General features: G+C 35.9%; 1 protein-coding gene across 1 annotated transcript in view; it reads left to right on the plus strand.

The window, feature by feature from the left end:
• Positions 1-20,863, plus strand: part of ENTHD1 (ENTH domain containing 1) — a 142,761-nt gene that overhangs the window by 27,243 nt on the left and 94,655 nt on the right. Inside the window, exon 4 of the mRNA XM_012741869.3 lies at positions 18,050-18,168. Within this exon, the coding sequence (XP_012597323.2) occupies positions 18,050-18,168 (119 nt within the window). The remainder of the gene's footprint in view (positions 1-18,049; positions 18,169-20,863) is intronic.

Below are 20,863 nucleotides of genomic sequence, written 5' to 3' on the forward strand. Positions count from 1 at the left end.
GAACATTGTGGAAATGCCATAAAAGGATTTAGAATATTACTTAAGTTTAATTGATGAAGCATCAGCAGGGCTTGAGAAGACTGACTACAATTTTGAAAAAAGGTCTACTGTGGATAAAATGCTATCAAACAGCATTGCCGGGGATGGGGAACCTGCGGCCTTCTGATTTCAAGATTGTTCTTTTTTATGCACCAAAGGAGGCAAGAAAGGCTTCATCTTTTCTCTGCAGCACCCCTTTTAATAAAATGATTTGTTCTCTAAAATTTGGATTCAGTCAAAAGGCCGCACTCAAGGATCCAGAGGCCACATGTTGGCCCCAAGGCCACAGGTTCCCCAACCAAATAAGGCAAATACTCCACCAGCAAAAAGATTATGACTTGCTGAAGGCTCAAATGATCATTAGAATTTTTTAGCAATAAAGTATTTTTAATTAAAGTATGTACATTTTTTAAGACAATGCTATTACACATTTAATAGACTGCAGTATAGGGCAAACATAACTTTTATGTACACTAGGAAACCAAAAAATTCATGTAACTTGTTTTTTTGTTTATTTATTTATTTTTTACTTTATTGTGGTGCTCTGGAACCAAACCTGCAGTATCTTTAAGGTGTGCCTGTGTATCAGGCAGTAGGAACAGTAGGGGCAGATGCTCTGAAACTGGAGCAGACTTGGCCTGGTTAATTGTAAGCTTAAGAAGTGGGTCCCTAAATTGATGCAGAAGTAACTCATCTCTGATTTTATGATTCATATAAGAAATTCTAGTTTATTGTTTTATAGTCATAGATTGTGGATTTTCTTTTCATAATGATATTTGCCAGCTTTGTGACACATCTTATTTACTACATTGAGCTCTGAATGGCCTTTGAGTGTTTTTACAAAAATCAATCCATCTTCAAATGAACTTTCGCTACAATTTATTTTTTTAATACCACAAACACATTGAATAGCTGCTTATGCCAGACACTATTCTAGGCATGGTAAGCAAATCGAGTGTGTTTCTGCTCCAGTGGAGTGTGTATCTTGTGATGTACTGTGTGCTTTCAAGTCTGTTTCCATAAAAGATGTTACAAAAGAGTTTTGGTCAATGATAGCATCACTGAAGAAAATCTATAGTTAAGAGTACCACTTAATGTGACTAGAGTATGGATGTAAAAGCTGTAGTAAATTTGTTTAAAAAATCTCTTATTAGGTCATTAAATATGAAATGTCCAAGTTCGAATCAAAAGTGTAGTTTATTATATCTCAAGCAGTACAGTTAATCAAAGTGTGCGCCTAAACCATCGGCACAGTGTTGCCATCTTAATGGTAGCTTGTTTATGCCAGCAGTGAAGAAGCTTGAAGAGTGAGTGGTGATGAAATCATGAAAGGTGTTTCCACAGCTTGTTGAGAATGGAATATTTTTCCTTGCAAGAAGTGGTCCAGAGCCTGGAAGAAGTGGTAGTCAGTGAGTGCAAGGTCTGGTGAATATGGCAGATAACAGACAGTTTCCAGCTTCTATAGTCCAGCTTCCAGAGAGAGTCCAGCTTCTATAGTCTGAGCAGCGTTGTCTATGGGACATATGGTCAAGCATTGTCTTGCAAGAGGATTGGCCTGTCTCTGTTGACCAGTCTTGGCTGCTTAATCTCAAGCATCCTCATTTCATCCAGTTGGTTGCAGTAGACATTGCTGTAATCGATTGACCAGGTTTCATGAAGCTGTAGTGGATAATACCAGCACTGGACCACCAAACAGACACAGTTAGCTTTTTTTGATGAATATTCGGTTTGGGACTGTGTTTTGGCACTTAATCTTTATGCAACCATCGTGCCAAATGCTTGCGATTGTCAAAAAGAATCCATTTTCGTCATAAGTAACAATACGATGAAGAAAGGGTTCACCTTTTTGTCATGACAGCAAAGAAAGGCAAGCTTCAAGACAATTTCTCTTCTGATGCTTGTTTAGTTCATGTGGTACCCATCTATCCAGCTTCTTTACCTTTCCCATTTGTTTCAAATGGTTCAATATCGTTGGAATAGTAATGTCAAACCTTGCTGCTAATTCATGCGTAGGTTGAGATGGATTTGTTTCCGCTATAGCTTTCAGCTCATCGTTATCCATCTTGGTCTCAGGTTGCCCATGTGGTTCATTTTCAAGATTAAAATCACCAGAACAGAACTTCTCAAACCATCAACCTACTGTGCGTTCATTAGCCACATCCTTCCCAAACACTTTGTTGATATTTCGAGCTGTCTGTGCTGCATTGGTTCAGTGATGAGCTCATATGCAAAAGAACATGAATTTTTGAGTTATATTTGAGCTCATATTCAAAAAGAACATGAATTTTTGAGTTATCTGTGGTTTCACAAAAGTTGCTCTAAAAAAAAATTGGGGCCAGGCATGGTGGCTCACACCTGTAATCCTACCACTCTGGGAGGCCAAGACGGGAGGAGTGCTTGAGCTCAGGAGTTTGAGACCTGCCTGAGCAAGAATGAGATCCCCATCTCTATTAAAAATAGAAAAATTAGCCAGGTGCCATGGCACATGCTTGTAGTCTCAGCTACTGGGGAGACTAAGGCAGGAGGATCACTTGAGCCCAAGAGTTTGAGGTTGCAGTGAGCTATGATGACACCACTACACTCTATCTGGGTTGACAGAGTGAAACTCTGTCTCAAAAAAAAAAAAAATTGAAAGATTATCACAAGCCAAAACGTGTGTTTGAAAGACTGAGGATGTACCTTCACAATAAAAATAAAAAAGAAGTGTCAAAGTGAAATGTCAGATATAGGGGACTGACATATATTGTCCTAGGTTAAGAATTAAATTTAGTGAGTAATGTACATGTTCTGCCCAGAGTGTTTGTAAGTAATGTGTTCGCGACAAGGCCCTTGTGACAAACATGGTTGCTGCCTAGAGGCATAACGATAGACCTGAGTTTCTGCATTGAGGCAAGAGCTGCCCAGCCCCATGATAAATGGAGGCCCAGAGGCCACACAGTAAGCACATTGTTCTTTTGATTGCTGCTTAATCCCATAAGATGGCTGGGTAGTCAATGACGTGTAAGACCCCTCAAAGGAAGGGTGACCTAAGCCAGGCATAGCTGCAGGGGATTGGCCTAAGAGGAACTGGGGACCAAAAATGCCCCCGGTGGCGTGGCGGCCTTGCCCAACCTTGCTAATCTCGGTCTGTGATCTATGCCTGGCGCCTCAAGCAACTGCCTGGAAACCTTGAGTCAGGAGACATCTGTGTCCTTAGGCTACGTGTTCCAGAATTTATGGCTATTGCTGCCATGCCTGGGTGGGCCACATACAAGGAACTAACTTTGATTTTGGGGGTATAAAAATAAAACGACTGGTGCGTTCTGCACTGCAGTCTTGTAACCATCTTTTTGTGTGTCTGTGTGTCTTTTTGTGTCCCGTGTTCATCATCCGTCCTGTAAATGGGCCACGACAGTCAGAGATACCAGTTTTCAAACTTAGTACTTAACCACTTTAGTATGGCGCTCACAGGCCGAGAAACCTTGCCCACAGCCGGCACTCATAGTCCACACGATAGTTTGTGCTGTGCATTGATGACGAATCCATTTTGCTCTTGTGTGATGAGGAAAGCTTTAAAGCACTGAAAGCTTGTTTTACTTTACAGGCCGCTTTACTTGTAATGTAAATCAGAATAGGTAACATATACCTGTATGTTTTCATTACATTATTTTTAAATGTTCACAATTTTATTTTGATAAATGAAAAATTAGAAAAGTCATATCATGGCTGTCAGCTGAAGTCGATGCTCAGCTGTGCGCCTTCATATCCTGGCTGTCATCTAAAGTTGCTGTGTGTGTTCATCTGTGTGTGTTGACTATAGTCCACGTTCGCCTGTGGGCATTTATCTGTGGCGACGCTCATACCAAGTGGTTAAGGAAATCAAACATTTCATACTAATTAACCTAGTGCTTATTTTTATTTATCTACTGTCTATACAGATACATATTAGTTAATGTAGATATGTGTGTTTGTGTTCAAAAAGAGCAATTGGGTTAAGTAAACTTGGCAATACTATTTCCATATGGGCATTTGAATGTGTAGCTGTACTTTAATAGAAAAAAGAGAATGGACAGTTTGGGAGATGGGGTGGGAAAAGATAGGAAGGTTTAGTGGGGGTATTCTTAGTGTGACAGGACTAGTAGCAAATGAAAACTTTAAAGATGGGTAGATCAGTGAGAATTAGATGCATCCACAAGTGATAGTAGTAGAGGTCACAAAAATGCTAGAGGCTTAAACATGATATGAATTTATCTCCTAAAATAGTCCATTGTAGGCATTCTAGGATTGACATGGCTCTCTGTGATGTCGAATCCAGGGCTTTTTGTGTCTTGTTGCTCTACCAAACTCAACATTTATCCCCTACTTCAGATTCATAGCTGCTTGAGCTCCAGCTATCACATCTGCATTCTAGCCAGTATGAGAGAAGAGAGGTTGGATATATGTCCCTTTAACGACACTTGTTAAAAGTTGCTCATAACATTTTGCATACACATTTCTGTTTAGCACTTAGTCACATGGATGCTCCTAGCTGCTAGGGAGGCTGAGAAATACAGTCGTTATACTGGGCAGCTATGTGGCCAGATGAAAGTGAAGAGATTGTGTTGTTAAGGAAGATAGGGAGAATAAGTATTGGGGACAGCAAATAGTCTCTATAATCATGGAAGAGAATACAAATAAGGAGTGGATTAAGCATAGTAATATATGGTTGTCTGACTAAATAGAACAAAAAAAATATATTTGAATATGTAGAAAAATACTGACAGTTGAGAATACCCAGAGCAATTCATAAGGGACCTAATAAACAGTATTTGGAAATTTCAATTTGATACAGCTAGCAACTAAAAACCATTGTAGGCCTTGGAGAACAGAAGGGATGTTTAGCTTAGTCACAGAACTTAGCTTTCTTATTACAGAAAACAGCTGTTGGTGAAAGATAATTCTTATTGCTTTGTATAGAAATAAAGGAGATACAAATTGAAGGAAGCTTTGTAAGAGTTGTTTCAATCTAGGTATCCAGGATCTAGGGTTATAAAAATGGGGAACAATAATGTTTAAAGATAGACTATATAGAGGCAATGGATAAGTGGATGATATATTGGAGAAGAAAGAGAAAAACTGAAAATTATTCTAACATTTGAGTTAGAGAAAATGGAGGCAAATGATGGTATCATACAGGTAAATTTCTATCAGAAGGAATATAAAGACGTCTCTGAGTTAGTTACAGTGAAATGTAAAATTGAATGTGTTGCTAAAAATCTGATTCCCAGGCTTTCAGGATGTAGAACTGGAACAGCTGTGCCTTGCTTCTTTGTGGTAAATTAGCAAGGGAAAAGAGGTACTTTAAAGAAAGTGTTATACACATATCACCACTTCTTTTTTTTCTATTCCTGAATGTTTTCCCCACGTTTTAATTCTGGTAGATAGCTTTGGGTGGTTTTTGTTTAGGTGATTTTGATGTTTGAAGTCAGAGATGGGCTGAAGGATGATTGCCGTTTGATGGTAATGCAGAACCCTGCAAAAAGCACAGTTGTAACTCAGCTGTGAGCTTCAGAGTCAGGCTCTTTCCTTACAGGAAATGATTATTACACAAACTATCTCCAGAGACACTGCTTACAATCAGATCAGCAAAACATTACCCATGTTGGTCATCTGATCTTTCATAAAGAGCTCTTTAGTATTATAGAATCATTCTTTGCATTGGACCCTGTATTAAGGAAGGATTACTCTGGTCTATGTTAAATGTAATAGCATTCTGTATCATGGAAATATTTCACTACAAAAACTGTATGATTGCTGTTGAACCAAAAATTAAACAGCAGTTTCTTGAATAATGTTTCATTTAACATTGTTTTAAACATTGATGAGAAAAACAATGAATTCTCAGCCAAGGTTGTATGTGTGGAGTTTGCATGTTCTCCCTGTGTCTGTGTGCGTCTTCTCCAGGTACTCCAATGTCCTCCCACATCCCAAAGATGTGTGTGTTAGGTAAAGTGGCATGTTTACGTAGTCCCAGTGTAAGGGAGTTGCGTGTGTGCTCCCTGTGATGGGATGGTGTCTTGCCCAGGGTTGGTTCCCACCTGGCACCCCGAGCTGCTAGGGCAGGCTCCATCCACCCCATGACCCTGAACTGAACTAAGCAGGTAAGTAATTATGTTACTTGTTTTTATTAATCTTTCTTAAATGTATGTATAGCTCACATTTCAGTGTTTAATATTATAAGTGTTTTGGTCTTTATTTAGAAGTTTGGTGATGTTTTTATGACCAGAAATATGCTGTAGGAACTTAACTTTTGTTTACATCAATTAGGGCCTGTGGTAAAATTGGTTTTGTTGTATGTTGTTTCACTTGAAATTGCAGTTTCCAAGAACCTATTGTTGTCAGTAAGGACTTACTATATTGCTAAGTAGTTGCTATGCTTTTATAATAAAAAACATCAATGTTGATGTTATTACTTCTTAAAATGAACATTTGTACTAACAGAGTTGATATGGAGTCATACTTGGTTGTCTTACCATATACAGATAAGATGGCAGATCTTACGATACAAATTGTAGTCGTTATTAAAGCAATTGCATTGGTAAATGTCAAGCGGTTTCTTTAAATTTAAAAATGTACAAAAAAAACAACAATAACTTACAATCCCTACCACTCCAAACCAACTGCTCTTAACCTCTTTGAATATAGTCATGAATAATGACTTTTTGGTCAATAATGGACCATGTACATGACAGTAGTACCATAAGATTATAATACTATATTTTTATTGTACCTTTTTTCTGTTTAGATATGTCTAAGTACACAAATACTTACTGTTGTGTTACAATTGTCTACAGTATTTAGAACAAAAACATGTTGTGCAGGTTTGTAACCTAGAGCAATAGGGTATATTATGTAGCCTAGATGTGTTATCAGCTAGGTTTTTTTAAGTATACTCTATGATGTTTGTGCAACTACAAAACTGCCTAACAATGTATTTCTCAAAACATATCCCTGCTGTTAAGCTACATTGCCTGTATTTGCTTCCATTCTGCTTATTCTTCTTTTGTTTTTGTTTTAGAAAATCACTCTATTCTTATAAAAACAATACAGCCTTATAGAAAATCAATCAATTCCAGTCTCATAATTCAGAAATAACCATATTAATGTTAGGTGAATATAATTCTAGGAGTCTTTCTATCTATACATACCTATAGAGAGATGGATAATTAGAGATTATTTTTATAAAAATAATCTGTTTTGTTTTGAGACAGGTCTTGTCTATCACCTAGGCTAGAGTGCAGTGGTGCAATCATAGCTCATTGCAACCTCAAACTCCTGGGCTCAAGTGATCTTCCAGGCTCAGTCTCTCTAGTAGCTAGGACTACAGCCACACACCACCATTCCTGGCTGATTTTTTTTTTTTTTTTAGTGATGGGGTCTTGGTATGCTGCCCAGGCTGGTCTTGAACTCCTGGGCTCAAGTGATCCTCCCAGCTTGGCCTCCATATGCTGTTTTTTAGTAAAAATATTAAAGGTCTACTTATGGCAATAAGAGTATGAGCTCCATCTATTGCAGAATAACCAAAGCCTGGAAATGACACACTATTTGGGACATTACTGGCTTCACAAGAGGTATGCAAAGTCTTCAAGGATTTCTCCTTAAAAACATTTAAAATAAATCTGTAAGTAAATAAAACAAAATAAGAACAGAACATGTGAGCTGGGGTCAGAGTGACTTGGAGCTCTGCCTGTGGGATGCCGCATGTGACCATAGGGGTTGAGTTGTTTAAGGGAAGTTTTCGGTAGTTCAGAAAATGAAATGGGGCCTGTCTTGAATGTTAGGAAGGAAAGCCTTGGATTACTATGCTGAACCCAGATCCTCAGGGGCTGAAGTGGTCCCAGGTAGTTGTCTATGCAAGAAGAAAACCTACTCAATTCACAAATTAGGTCCTTAGGATTTTCACCAGTTTAAGTCAAGCAATGACCTCACAATCCAATATCACCAAACCAGGAGAAAGTAAGCAGCAAAGAACATATTTAGTTTCCCAAAGATTGTAGATATTGCTAAAGTCAGATTCAGGATGTATAACAGCTATTTATTTAAATAAATGATTAATTGCATATATCACCAGTTATCAAGAGATTATTAGGACTGAATGGTTGAATTTGGATAAAAGAGAACTCATAGAAATGAGAATACCTCTGAACTGAAAAACTTAGTGAACTAGAAGATATGTCCAAAGAAAATGAAAAATATGAAAGTTCTGTTAAGCCATATGGAGGATACTGCTACAAAGGAATGACAGTTACCATGTCAGGAAACTCTCTTCATCAGCTATAGTGGAGGCCAGATGACAGTGATACAGTATCTTCAAAATGCTAAGACCAAGTAACAGCCTGTAATTGCATACCCAGCAAAGCTGTCATTTAAGGATGAGGATGAAATAGTTATTTATAGATGAATAAAAAACTGAGAGTTTACTATCATGAGACCTGGATTAAGGGATGTACTTCAAAAAGAGGAAACTTATTCCAGAAAGATGGTTGGAAATGCAAGTGAGAATGATGAACAAATGGTAAACATGTAAAAAATAAACATTTTCTGTATAAAATAATGTCTAATTTTTGAGTTAAAAAAGACAGCTAAAATAGTGGGTAGCCATTGTATGTAAGTTGGGGGTGAGTGGCTCAGCAGAGTTGTAAAAGCCCTTGTATTCTAAAAGCCCTCGTATTTTTTGAGAGAAAGTTAACATATGATTCTAAACTTTTAAATGTGCACGATGAACTTAATAGGCTCTAAAAGAAGAGAAATAGAGTGAATAAATTACAAACAAGTGGTGAACAAGTGGAATGAGGAAAAAATTTAAAATTTCATGAAGGGCAATAAACAGATAAAATGGGACAAATGGAAATTAAAAAGTAAAATTTTAAAAGCAAGTCAAAATATATTAATAATTACAATAAATAGCAACAGATTAAATTCATCTGTTAAAAGGCAGAGATTATCAAATTGGGGAAAAAGAAATCGAGATATAAGTAAGTATATATGGATATACTGCAAGTATAAATTCACATATAGGTTGAAAGCAAATTGTGGAAAAATATAAACCAGGATATACTAACTAGAAGAAAGCTGGTGTAGCTATATTGATATTAGACAAAGTAGAATTTAAAGCAAAGAGCATTATTAAGAATAATGATGAAATGTTCAATTTCCCAGGAAGATACAGCATTTCTAAATGTGAATATACCCAATAAAATAACTTCAAGGTATATAAAGCAAAAGCTGGTAAACTACAGGAAGAAATGGAAACATCTACCATCATAGTAGACAATTTCAAAACATCTCTTTCAACTATTGATAGGTGAAGTATATAGAACATTTTTTAAAATATGGATTTTATAATTGATTTTGTTATAAAGAAAGTATTTACATTTTGAAAAAACTCTATCACATAGGCCACTTTTTCTGATCAAAATACCATTGAAGTCAATAAAAAAATGTAAATAAGTTTCCATACTTTTGAATGTGGAAATACTTCTTTTAGAGTCAGATAAAAGAAAAGGATTCCCATTTTCCTTATAATTCAACTTTGTACTAGGTCCTAGCCATCACAGTAAAACAAGTAAGAGCAAATAAGTATTGGAATGGAAAAAACAAACATTATTGTTAGATGATAGGATTTTCCTATAGAAAAAAACTCGAGAAGATCTATAAACATATTATAAATAAGAGTTTTAGCAAAGTGGCTGGCTATAACATTAATATATAAAATCAGATTATATTTTATATATCAATAACAAATAGTAAACAGTTTTTTAAAAATACCATTTATGGTAGCTAAAAGTATTGATCTTAGGGAATAAATCTTACAAAAGATATATAAGATCTGTACACTGAAGGTTATAATGCTTAATTGAAATACATTAAAGAAGACCTATATAAATGGAAATATATTCCATGTTTATTAAAATAATAATGTAAATATGTCAGTTCTCTCCAAATTGTCTAGATTTGGTGGAGAATTTCTCAACCTTGGTACTATTGATATTTTGAGCCAGGTCATTCTTTGTTGTGGGGGCTGTGCATTATAGGATGTTAAGCATCATCCCTGGCTGCTACACACTGGATGCTATTGTACAAATCCCTTCCTGTTGTGAAAATAAAAATGTCTGCCGATGTTGCCAAATGTCCCCTGGGGGCCAAAATTGCTCCCACTTGAGAACCACTCATTCAGTGCAATTGCAATCAAAATCCAAAAAGGATTTTAAAAATTGAATTTGAAGGGCTGATTCCAAAATTTATCTGGAAGAATCAAAAGATCAAGAATATCCAGGCCAACGCAGTGGCTCACGCCTATAATCCTAGCACTCTGGGAGGCTGGGGTGGGTGGATTGTTTGAGCTCAGGAGTTGGAGACCAGCCTGAGCAAGAGCTAGAACCCATCTCTACTAAAAAAAAAAAAAAAAAAAAAAAAAATAGAAATTAGCTGGACAACTAAAAATATATATAGATAAAAATTAGCTGTGCATGATGGTGAATGCCTGTAGTCCCAGCTATTTGGGAGGCTGAGGCAGAAGGATTGCTAAAGCCCTGGTGTTTGAGGTTGCTGTGAGCTAGGCTGACACCACGGCACTCTAGCTTGGGTAACAGGGTGAGACTCTGTCTCAAAAAAAAAAAAAAAAAAGAATATCCAAAACATTCCCAAAGAAGAATAAGGTGAAATGCTTGCCTTTCTAATAATAAGACTAAAACTATAGTAATCATGACAGTGGTATTGATGCAGGATGGGTTCATGGACCAATGGAATGAGCCGTAAGTCCAGAAAACAGACCTGTGAGACCATAGAATCCCAGTAAATGACAAAGGTGGCGTTTCAGATTGCTGGGAAAAAGATGAACTGCTCAATAAATAATAGTAGGACAATTGTTTATCCATATTGAAAAAGGTGAATTTAGGTCTGTACCTTATGCATTAAAAATTTCTGAATGAGTTAAGGATTTAAAAGTAAAAAAAGCAAAACTTTAAAGTTTTTGGAAGAAAATTTAGGAGAATATCTTTTTTATATTGAGACAGGGAAGGAGTTCTTGAACATAACAGAAAAAGTGTAAACTATTTTTAAAAAGCATTTATAAATTTGACTCTTACAGTAAGCAGAATTCTGAGAATAAGCCTCAATGACTCTTGCCTTTCAATAACCCTCTCCCCTTTGAGCATGGGTAGAACCTGTGAGTATGATGAATTATCACTCCCACGACTGTTACATTAATATGGCAAAAAAGAAATTATCCAGGTGGGCCTGATCCAATCAGATGAGTCCTTTAAAAGCAGAGCATTTTCTTCAGCTGAGACAGAAGAGGAAATTAGATTCCAAGTGTGAAAAGGATTTGAGGCACTACTGGCTTGAAGATAGTGATAAGAAATGCAGGTGGCCTCTAAAAGAAGCTAAGGATGGCCCCTGTTTGCCAGCCAGCCAGGAAATGGGTACCATAGTCCTACAATTATACGGAGCCGAATTCTGCTAACCTGAATGGAATTGGAAGTACACTCTTCCCCAGTCTCCAGATAAGAATCCAACTTGGCCAACACCTTGATTTTAGTCTCGTGAGACCCAGAAACAGAACTCAGTCAACCTGCCTAGCTTCTGACTCACACAACTGTGAGATAATAAATGGGTGTTGTTTTAGGCCAATAAGTTTGTGGTAATTTGTTATAGCAGTAACATAAAACTAAGGAAACTGTATTAAATTTTTTGATATACAAAAATTCTTGACCATGTCAAGAAGTTTTTGCTATGTTTTCTTCTAGTAGTTTTATACTTTCAGGTGTTACATTTAAGTCTTTTATCCATTTTGAGTTGATTTTTGTGAGATAAGGGTCCAATTTCATTCTTTTGCAATTCTACCCCTATCTCAGAAGCAATTTAGCTAATGTAGATATAGCACAGTAAACTTTAGCTGTTATTTTTCTTAGATGTTGTTTCTCTTCTTGACCACCAGTTATTTTTATTCTTTTTCTTTTAGAAATTACTTTTATATATCTGTTTCCATGTTAGATTACTGTTGTAAAATTTTTTGATTAGTGTTACTTTAAAAAAATCTCATTAAGCATTGGGTGATAGGAATTCTGTGTTGTAGTTTCACTCTGTCTTAACCTGGGATAGCAAACCTGGATATCAACACCTGCTTTTGTAGTGACTGTTTATTTCTCCTTGACCCTAGAGCTGAGCATTTAACATAGTTTGTGAATTTTCCTGTTTCCCATTATTCTTAAGTGAGAACTTTTGGCAGTGTCTCAATTTTATATATGATTGTTAACAAAATGCTGAAATAAAATTACTTGAGTCCCTTTTTAAGATCTCCAGCAATAATAGTTGGTTCTTTCTCACTTTTTCTTATCTACCTATTTCAAATTTAATTTTAAAAACCTGGTCTGGGTGCAATGGCTGATGCCTGTAATCCCAGCACTTTGAGAGGCTGAGGCAGGAGCATCATTTGAGGCCAGGAGTTTGAGACTAGGCTAGGCAACATAGCAAGACCCTGTCTCCACAAAAGATTTAAAAAATTAGCTGGGCATGGTGGCTCACATCTGTACTCCCAGCTACTCAGGAGGCTGAGGCAGGAGGATCGCTTGAGCTCAGAAGCTTGAGGCTGCAGTGAGCTATGATTGTGCCACTGCACTCCAGCCTGGGCAACGAATGAGAACCCATCTCTGGGGGAAAAAAATCTGCTTAAATATCTCTGCATTTTTGTTCTTTATCTTTCTCTTTTCATGTTTTTAAAAACATGCCCTTCTCCCACTAATCTCAAAATTCACCTGTCAAGAAAGATTTACAGTGTTTGTATCCTGTATCTCCTGTCCTTTCGAAGCATTTCTTGGAAGTAAATAGAAGCATAGTAATAAAGCAGAAGCACAGAGGTTGTGTCTATAGTAGATACTGTGTGTGCCTCCCAGATCCATGCTTCAAGATCGAGGCACTCATTCCCTCTGCTGCTGGGAAGGTTGGTGGCTGTGGGCTCTTGGCTGAGTCCCTGTCTGGGAATTCCCAGTAGTTGAAGAGAGCCTCTTTGTTCAAGGTCATGCCCCCTCCCTAAGGGATCCTCCATCCAGTGACTTGTGGATGTGATCTAGACTTCAACACTGGATGGCTGTGAAGAGCCATTCCAGCTTCAAAGCTCCTACAAGGATCTGCTGAGTCCTCTGTTGTAGCCGCATCAGAGTTCAGTTTCTCCTTTGGCTCCATCCTGCATCCTGCACTTCCTGCAGATATCATTTCTAAGCATGCTTTTTAATGAACCTCTCCCACATGCACATCAGAGTCTGAGTCTGTTTCCTGGGGAACCCAACCTACAATAATGACTTTCCTCTAGATTTAAAATATAGGGCAATAATAAATAATATGTGTACATACATTGAGAAAAGAGAATAAAGCAAATGGGGCAAAATAATAATAATGGCTGACTCTGGATGAAGAATATATGGACATTGTACTATTGCAACTTTTCTTTAAGTTTGAAATGATTAAAAAATGAAAGTTTTTTAAAAATAGGACAAATATCAATTACTTGAAGATGCTTAAGTGTAGTTATATGCCAAGACAATGAACTTGGAGTCAAAGTTCCAAAGTCATGATTCTGTGGAAGTCAGATATAAACTTAACCACGAGACTTTACTTTTATATCTTATCAGTTCTTCATTAGCCCACTGAGTATTTTCTATGATGAAATATGTTTTTCTATTAAAAATTTAAGTAAATTACTTAATTTACTTAAATTATACCTGAAAGGACGCTGTCAACCCAGCAGTATTTATTAGATACTAATTAATAAATGGAAGAGTTCAGAAATTTGTTCAATCTATGAAGGATTTCAGTTCTAAAATACATTGTTGCATTGATAGTTTGCATGTCAGTTTGATATCTCATCTAAGAAATATCATCACAGGGTTCACCAGTTCTGCTTTGTGGTATTATCTGAGTGGTACATGCTCAGTGAGATCCACAGCTTCTCTCTAGATAGTTTCTACAAAGTACTTACAGCCTTGGTATTTAAGCATTTGTCTTTGAGTGACTCAATAGCTTCATTTCCTGTAGCTCTTCACTTTTTCACCTGAAGTTTCTCATTCACATACTAGTCCTTCTTGGCTTGTGACTTCACAATTTCAATTGATAAGTAGTTTATGATACCAAAGGGACTTCATTTCCACTAAGGACCTAAATGTGTGTTCTTCCCTTCCATTTGCTTGTGAAAGTCCAGGAATAAATGAATAATCACCTAATCTAATTAAGCATATCTCACTTCCAGTGTTGTGCTATCTGATACTAAAAGAAAAGTTTAATGAAGTTCCATAGCTTTCCTTCTTGCCCCATAAAATAACTTAAGATAGATTTAAAACAGTTTAGCTATTCTAGGCAAAAATACATCTCCAAAAATGCAAGATATTTTCCACAATTCTTAGTATTTTGCTCACAGTTTACTTCAAAATTGACTTTCTGACATTTTTATTTATCTACTTCTGTGATGTCTAAAACCTGAGTCCTTATCATTTCAAAGATTATTGCTGAATGCAGGAGTGATAATATAGTTCCTGATTAAATCCGATGAAAGTAGATAGGCAATCTAAGCCCCAAGTCATCATTGTTTGCCAGTGTTAATTATAAAATCTCCAAGTCCAAAATAAGTCCATTTTCATTATTCATTTTCATGTGAAGTTATAACAAAATGAAAAGCTACAACTATAGATGAAAGATTCTTGTTGTTTCTTTAGTATCTCTGGCATCTACCATACTTGCTCCTTTTGCCCACATAGTTCCTTCTGCTTGGAATAATTTCTCTCTTTCTCTACATTTATCCTTCAAAGCCTGTTCAGATTTTACTTCCTTTTTGAGGATCTTTCTGATTATTCTGGTGAACATTGCTTTTTTTTCTTCTTAGAGTATATATTCCTAAAGTTAGTTAATTCAAGAAAGTTTAGCATATAATTGTTCTCTGATTGTTTCCTGTAAGTCTGTATGTTAGACTCAGCTGCTTAGGGTATACACTTTTTGAAGGTAAAAACCATGTCTTGTATCATTGCTTTTCAAGATATTTTTCTTGCACAACCTCTAATATTGAAAAATTAAGTGCCTCACACATTTTTAAGTTGACAGGTGAAATTTTATAATAAACTTCAAAGGATATAATTCTGGCATATTGCTAATACATTAAAGACAGAAAAGAAAAAACAAAATTGTTATATCAGTCCTCTAAAGGAATCTAAATATCATTGTGATCAATACCTGTAGTTGTTCATTTGAAAAAAACATATGAAGTCCTCTTTAACTACTGGAAATTTTAAATTATTCCCTTTTCTCCTTAAAGTCATATTTTTATTCCACATCCCTCACAGAGCTTTATCTAATATAAAGTATTTTTATGCTTGGAAATCTTCTCTATGTCAAATATGTATATTAATAGTAATTATTTTTCTAAATTTTCTACAGGACCAGAGGTTTTACTATTTCTTCGAGATTGACATCAGTATAATTATTGTTAATGTACAGTTCATCAGAACCACATAAATGTATTATAAATTTTTATGAATACTTATCAAAGAATATAATTGGAAATTCATCTATGAGACACATGGGACTTCATGTTTACTCACATAAGAATATTACTTATTGCTAGATATAAGCGGAGTTCAGCATAAATTGTTTGTTTTACATTTTTATAGTAGTAAATGCTTAGAAAACTTGTTTACCTAAATTATAGTGAGACTAGAAGGTGTTTTATTATAGCAATGACAATCAATTCTATGAATTCCTTCCAAGTAATATGCCAAAAATTATATGGTAATTTATTATAAGAATATTTTTCATGTCTTGTTGACAGTTAACTTGATTAGATTTTTCTTCAGTGTTATTGAAAGCAAGAATTGGAAACACCCTACTTAGAAAAATATTTGTTAAGCAGTCATTAGAAGTAATTTACGTTCTCAATTTCTGGGAATAATACCAAAAAGCTTTACTCGAATTTATCAAAATAACTATTATATCTGTTATGCTTTAATTTAACCCAATATGCTCAGAAAATATGGAGAAAATTAAGATATTAGTTACAATGTATCTGTCAATATAACAATTTTTGAGAAAATGATTTTATTGTATCATATGCTTTAAATATATTTTCATCAACTCTTCAGAACTACAGATTTGGCTCATTTAATTTTTGGAAAAGAGTTATCATATAACCTAGTTGATAACACCAACCCTCATTGTCAAAACAACTAGCCAAGGCCAGGTGCGGTAGCTCATGCCTGTAATCCTAGCACTCTGGGAGGCCAAAGCGGAAGGATGGCTCGAGGTCAGGAGTTCGAGGCCAGCCTGAGCAAGAGCCAGACCCTGTCTCTGCTAAAAATAGAAAGAAATTAGCCGGACAACTAAAAATATATACAGAAAAAATTAGCTGAGCATGGTGGTGCATGCCTGTAATCCCAGCTACTCAGCAGGCTGAGGCAGAAGGATCGCTTGAGCCCAGGAGTTTGAGGTTGCTGTCAGCTGGGCTGATGCCACGGCACTCTAGCCTGGGCAACAGAGTGAGATTCTGTCTCAAAAAACAAACAAACAAAAAAAACAACTAGCCAAATCAATCTTAAGTTTTTTTCAGGAAACATCTTACTTTATTTATTCAAATAAATGTGTAAACATCACTTTGATTGTCTTCACACTCTTGAATTCTTTTCCTAAGATAAGTAGCAAAAACATGAAGCTTTGCCTTGAGTTTGTTGCATTGATAACACAGGTATCCCTGCTTCCCAGGCTTTCTTTGCTTTGCTCTCTGGGGAGCCTTCCTTCTGATTGATGCATTCTTTAACAGTAGTTGGGGGATGAAAAGCACAAGGACATTAAATGAAACTCGTTAGCTGTCCTGCTGCTCCATACTGTAATTTATCTGAATACCAAACATGTTGGTATGGACCAAAGTACCTTGTTATTTATGCCATGCTTTGCTGTTGAAAGAACTATGTGTGAGACAGGACAAATCTTCAAGCTCTACCTTGGATTTTCCATGCTTTAATTAAAGGTGTCTTCCCCTATACCAGTATTTTTTTTACTATTGTTTGGTGCCTTAGAGTTTCTTTTGCTTTGGGAAGATGTATCATAATAACATGGGTGAGGATATGTTTGTCTTTTGTAAAATGGGAGAAAAGTGATTGAGAGGGAAGGGGGAAAAACTAGCCTGATGCTTGTGTGCAATCACATTCTCAGGCATATTTGTTTTTGGAAAGAATGTATGTGGAAGTAGCTAGTCTGGAAACTCATAAACCTATGCCCAACTAGCCCTTGTGAGGTCTTTACATACTTCCAGTAGTGTCATACCCCAGTTTGAAGGTAGCTTTCTTATACTTACTGTACCTAAGATGAGAGTTGGCGCTAAATACCTTTAGAGTTAGACTTTTTAGAGTTGGTACTAATACATAGTAATTAACAGAGGAAGGAAGTGATACTGAGACTGCAAAAACATTAAATTTAGCAAAAATATGTAAGCAGAAATATCAGTTTATTTTTATTAGTGTATTTTCTTTTATGCTTAAATTAAATTTTAAAAATTATGTTAAAAGTTTTCTTATCAAATCTATATATTTCTGATTAGTCTGTCTTAGAACACATGAAAGTCACACTGAAGTAATAAAGTTCTTTTAAATGTTAATTAGAATAGTTATAGTTATCATTCCTGCTTTGCTAAAATTTCATTTGAATAGTTTTCACATTTTCAAGCCATTTTCTATATTGTATTATACCTTATTTTAAAAAATATATTTCAAATAATGAAGTTATAACAGTTGATGTGGGAAAGGGCTAGAAAAGTTGTATTTTTTTAAATCATTCTGAACTTGTTAATTATTATAAAGAGGTATGTTATTGATTAATGCTTACAGGTTACCATTGGCAGATGATGCATACTTAGTAGGCAAAATGAATCTTCAGAAGTAATTAACTTAAAAATTGTGAACTAATATGAAAACATTACTTTTTTTACCATAATAAAATTTTAGCTTTATGTTGTTGACAGAAAATGCTTCCAAGGCGGGGTTAAAACAAGAGCAATGCCAAGATATTCTGTTGCCCACGGGAAATGTGTTGTCCCAGGAAACACTTCCACTCAAGATTAATGCTTGGAAATCAACAGATGTAAGTCATTTTCATGGTTTTCTATCGTTGCTCTAACAAATTACCGCAAATTTTGTGCCTTAAAACAACACAAATTTATTATCTTATAGTTCTGTAGATTAGAAGTCTGACCCAGGTCTCACTGGGCTGAAATCAAGATGTCCTCAGGGCTGTGTTCCTTTCTGGAGGCCCTAAGGCTGTGGTCCTCAACACCCAGGCTGTGGCCGCATAGCAATCAGTGGCCTGTTAGGAACGAGGCCGCGTATCACTGCCTAAGCTCCCCATCCCACCTCCTTGAACGTCCGCTACCTACTTCCGTGGAAAAATAGTCTCCCATGAAACTTAGGAACCTGGCCGCAGGGTTGGAGGCGGGCAGGCGGGGCTTCATTTGTATTTCCAGGATGTTGCACATATCAGTAATTAATTCCTTTTTATTGCAGAGTAGCATCCCATTTTAAGGACGTACCAGAGTTGTTCAATCATTCACTCACTGTAGAATATTTGGATGTTTTGGTGTTTTGGCTATTTATAAATAAAGCTGCTGTGAATATATGTGTGTAATTTTCATTTCTCTGGGATAAGTGTCCAAGAATATGATTGCTGAGTTGTATGGTAAGTACATGTTAAGTTTTGTAAGAAACTGTCAAACTGTTTTCCAGAGAGGCTATTACCATTTTATAGTCCCACCAGCAATATATGAGAGACCTGGTTTCTCTGCATTCTCACTGACTTTAGGTATTACCACTATTTTTATTTTAGCTGTTCTAATAGGTTTGTAATGATATCCCATTGTGGTTTTTATTTGCATTTCCTAAATGGCTAATGATGTTGAACATCTTTTCATGTGCTTATTTGTGCCATTATAACTTCTCTTTGGTGAAATATATGTTCATGTCTTTTGCCTATTTTCTAATTGTTTGCTTTTTACCATTGAGTTTTGGGTTCTTCATGTATTCTGGATATAAGTCCTTTGTCAGATACGTGATCTGCATATATTTTCTCCCAGTCTGTGGCTTGTTGGTTTTTTTATTAACAATTTCTTTTACAGAAAAAAAGTTTTAAATTTTCAGAAATTCCAGTTTATCAAGTTTTTCTCTTATGGATAATGTTTGCCTAGCTCAAGGTCATGTATCTTTTTTCCTAAAACTGTTACGTTTTACAATTAGGTCTGTGATATATTTAAAATTAATTTTTGAATAAGGTGTGAAGTATATAGGTTCAGGTTCTTTAAAAAAAATTTTTTTTTTGCCTATGGATGTCTAGTTGTTTCCATACTATTTATTGAAAAGACTTAAATTTTGATGTAATATGCTTATGTGTGAGTTTTCTTTCTCTTTTTTCTTTGTCACTCAGATTTTCAGTGGGAAGTTTTTTCATCTGTATTTAATTCTGAGAAAGTTATCTCTTTCTTCAAATATTTTCTACTGTTTGTTTCCATTTTTTCCTCTTTCTTGGACTCTTACTATCTACATATTAGTAATTCTCTTTTTATCTGTATGTCTGTCTCTCTTCTTTAGACAGAGTCTCCCTTTGTTGCCCAGGCTTACTAGAGTGAGCGCCATGGTGTCAGCCTAGCTCACAGCAACCTCAAACTCCTGGGCCCAAGCAATCCTGCTGCCTCAGCCTCCCAAGTAGCTGGGACTACAGGCATGCGCCACCATGCCCGGCTAATTTTTTCTATATATATTAGTTGGCCAATTAATTTCTTTCTATTTATAGTAGAGACGGGGTCTCACTCTTGCTCAGGCTGGTTTCAAACTCCTGACCTCAAGCAATCCACCCGCCTCGGCCTCCCAGAGTGCTAGGATTACAGGCGTGAGCCACCGTGCCTGGCCCTGTCTGTATCTCTCTTAACTTCATAGTTTCTATTACTTAATTGTTTTCTCTTTTTTCTATAAGATTTCCTTAATATGACCATCCTATTTAATAATTCTCAGCTATATCCATTCCATTATTTATCCCATCTGTATTCTCTATTTCAACGATAGAAACAACTATTTTCTGTTTTTATATTTAATATCTAATATTTTTGATAAGACTTAAGTCTTCCTGTTTCATAGTACTTATATCCTTCCTTGTTTATTTTCATATATTTATTAAGCTTCTTTTAAATGTTTGGTCCATCTTTTCTAATATCTACACTTATGATGAAATTGGTGATTGACTTTTTTACCTTTCTTTTAAAATAGTTTTGCTCCTCAAATGACCCTGAGAGGTAATGACTGCTCTGTTTAGGATTGTTTAGTCCATGTTTGCCCTGTCAGCTTAAGTGGGAGGTGTGGCAGAAATGGACTCTAGGGTGGAGAGGACTTCTTCCCTACCCCTCAAAAACATCAGAACTACTCATTCCTTACTCTAAATTTTTTTCCTATTTTGATGTCCTCCCTTTAGAGTACCTCTAGAGTTGATCCTGAGAGCGGAAACCGCCAGAACCTGTTGTGTTGTTTCTTCAGTGTTCTCTGACTTTCTCAGACATATATCAACTTAACTCCTGTTTGTACTTCTGCATAACAACTTTCATCTTTAATTTTGGAATATAAGTCTGTCTATATTACTTTTTCTCTATTTTCTTGAAATTTTTTTCAGCTCAATATCTATTAGCTATATAATGCCACTTACTCTGTCATTTTCCATGTCTTTCAACTGCTTTTTAAAATATTTTTTGTCTCATATCTCCATGCTGCATTGTAGGTAATTAGATTGTCTTCCAAGTCAT

Source organism: Microcebus murinus, chromosome 10, assembly GCF_040939455.1.
Source record: "Microcebus murinus isolate Inina chromosome 10, M.murinus_Inina_mat1.0, whole genome shotgun sequence".
Taxonomy (NCBI): Eukaryota; Metazoa; Chordata; class Mammalia; order Primates; family Cheirogaleidae; genus Microcebus; species Microcebus murinus.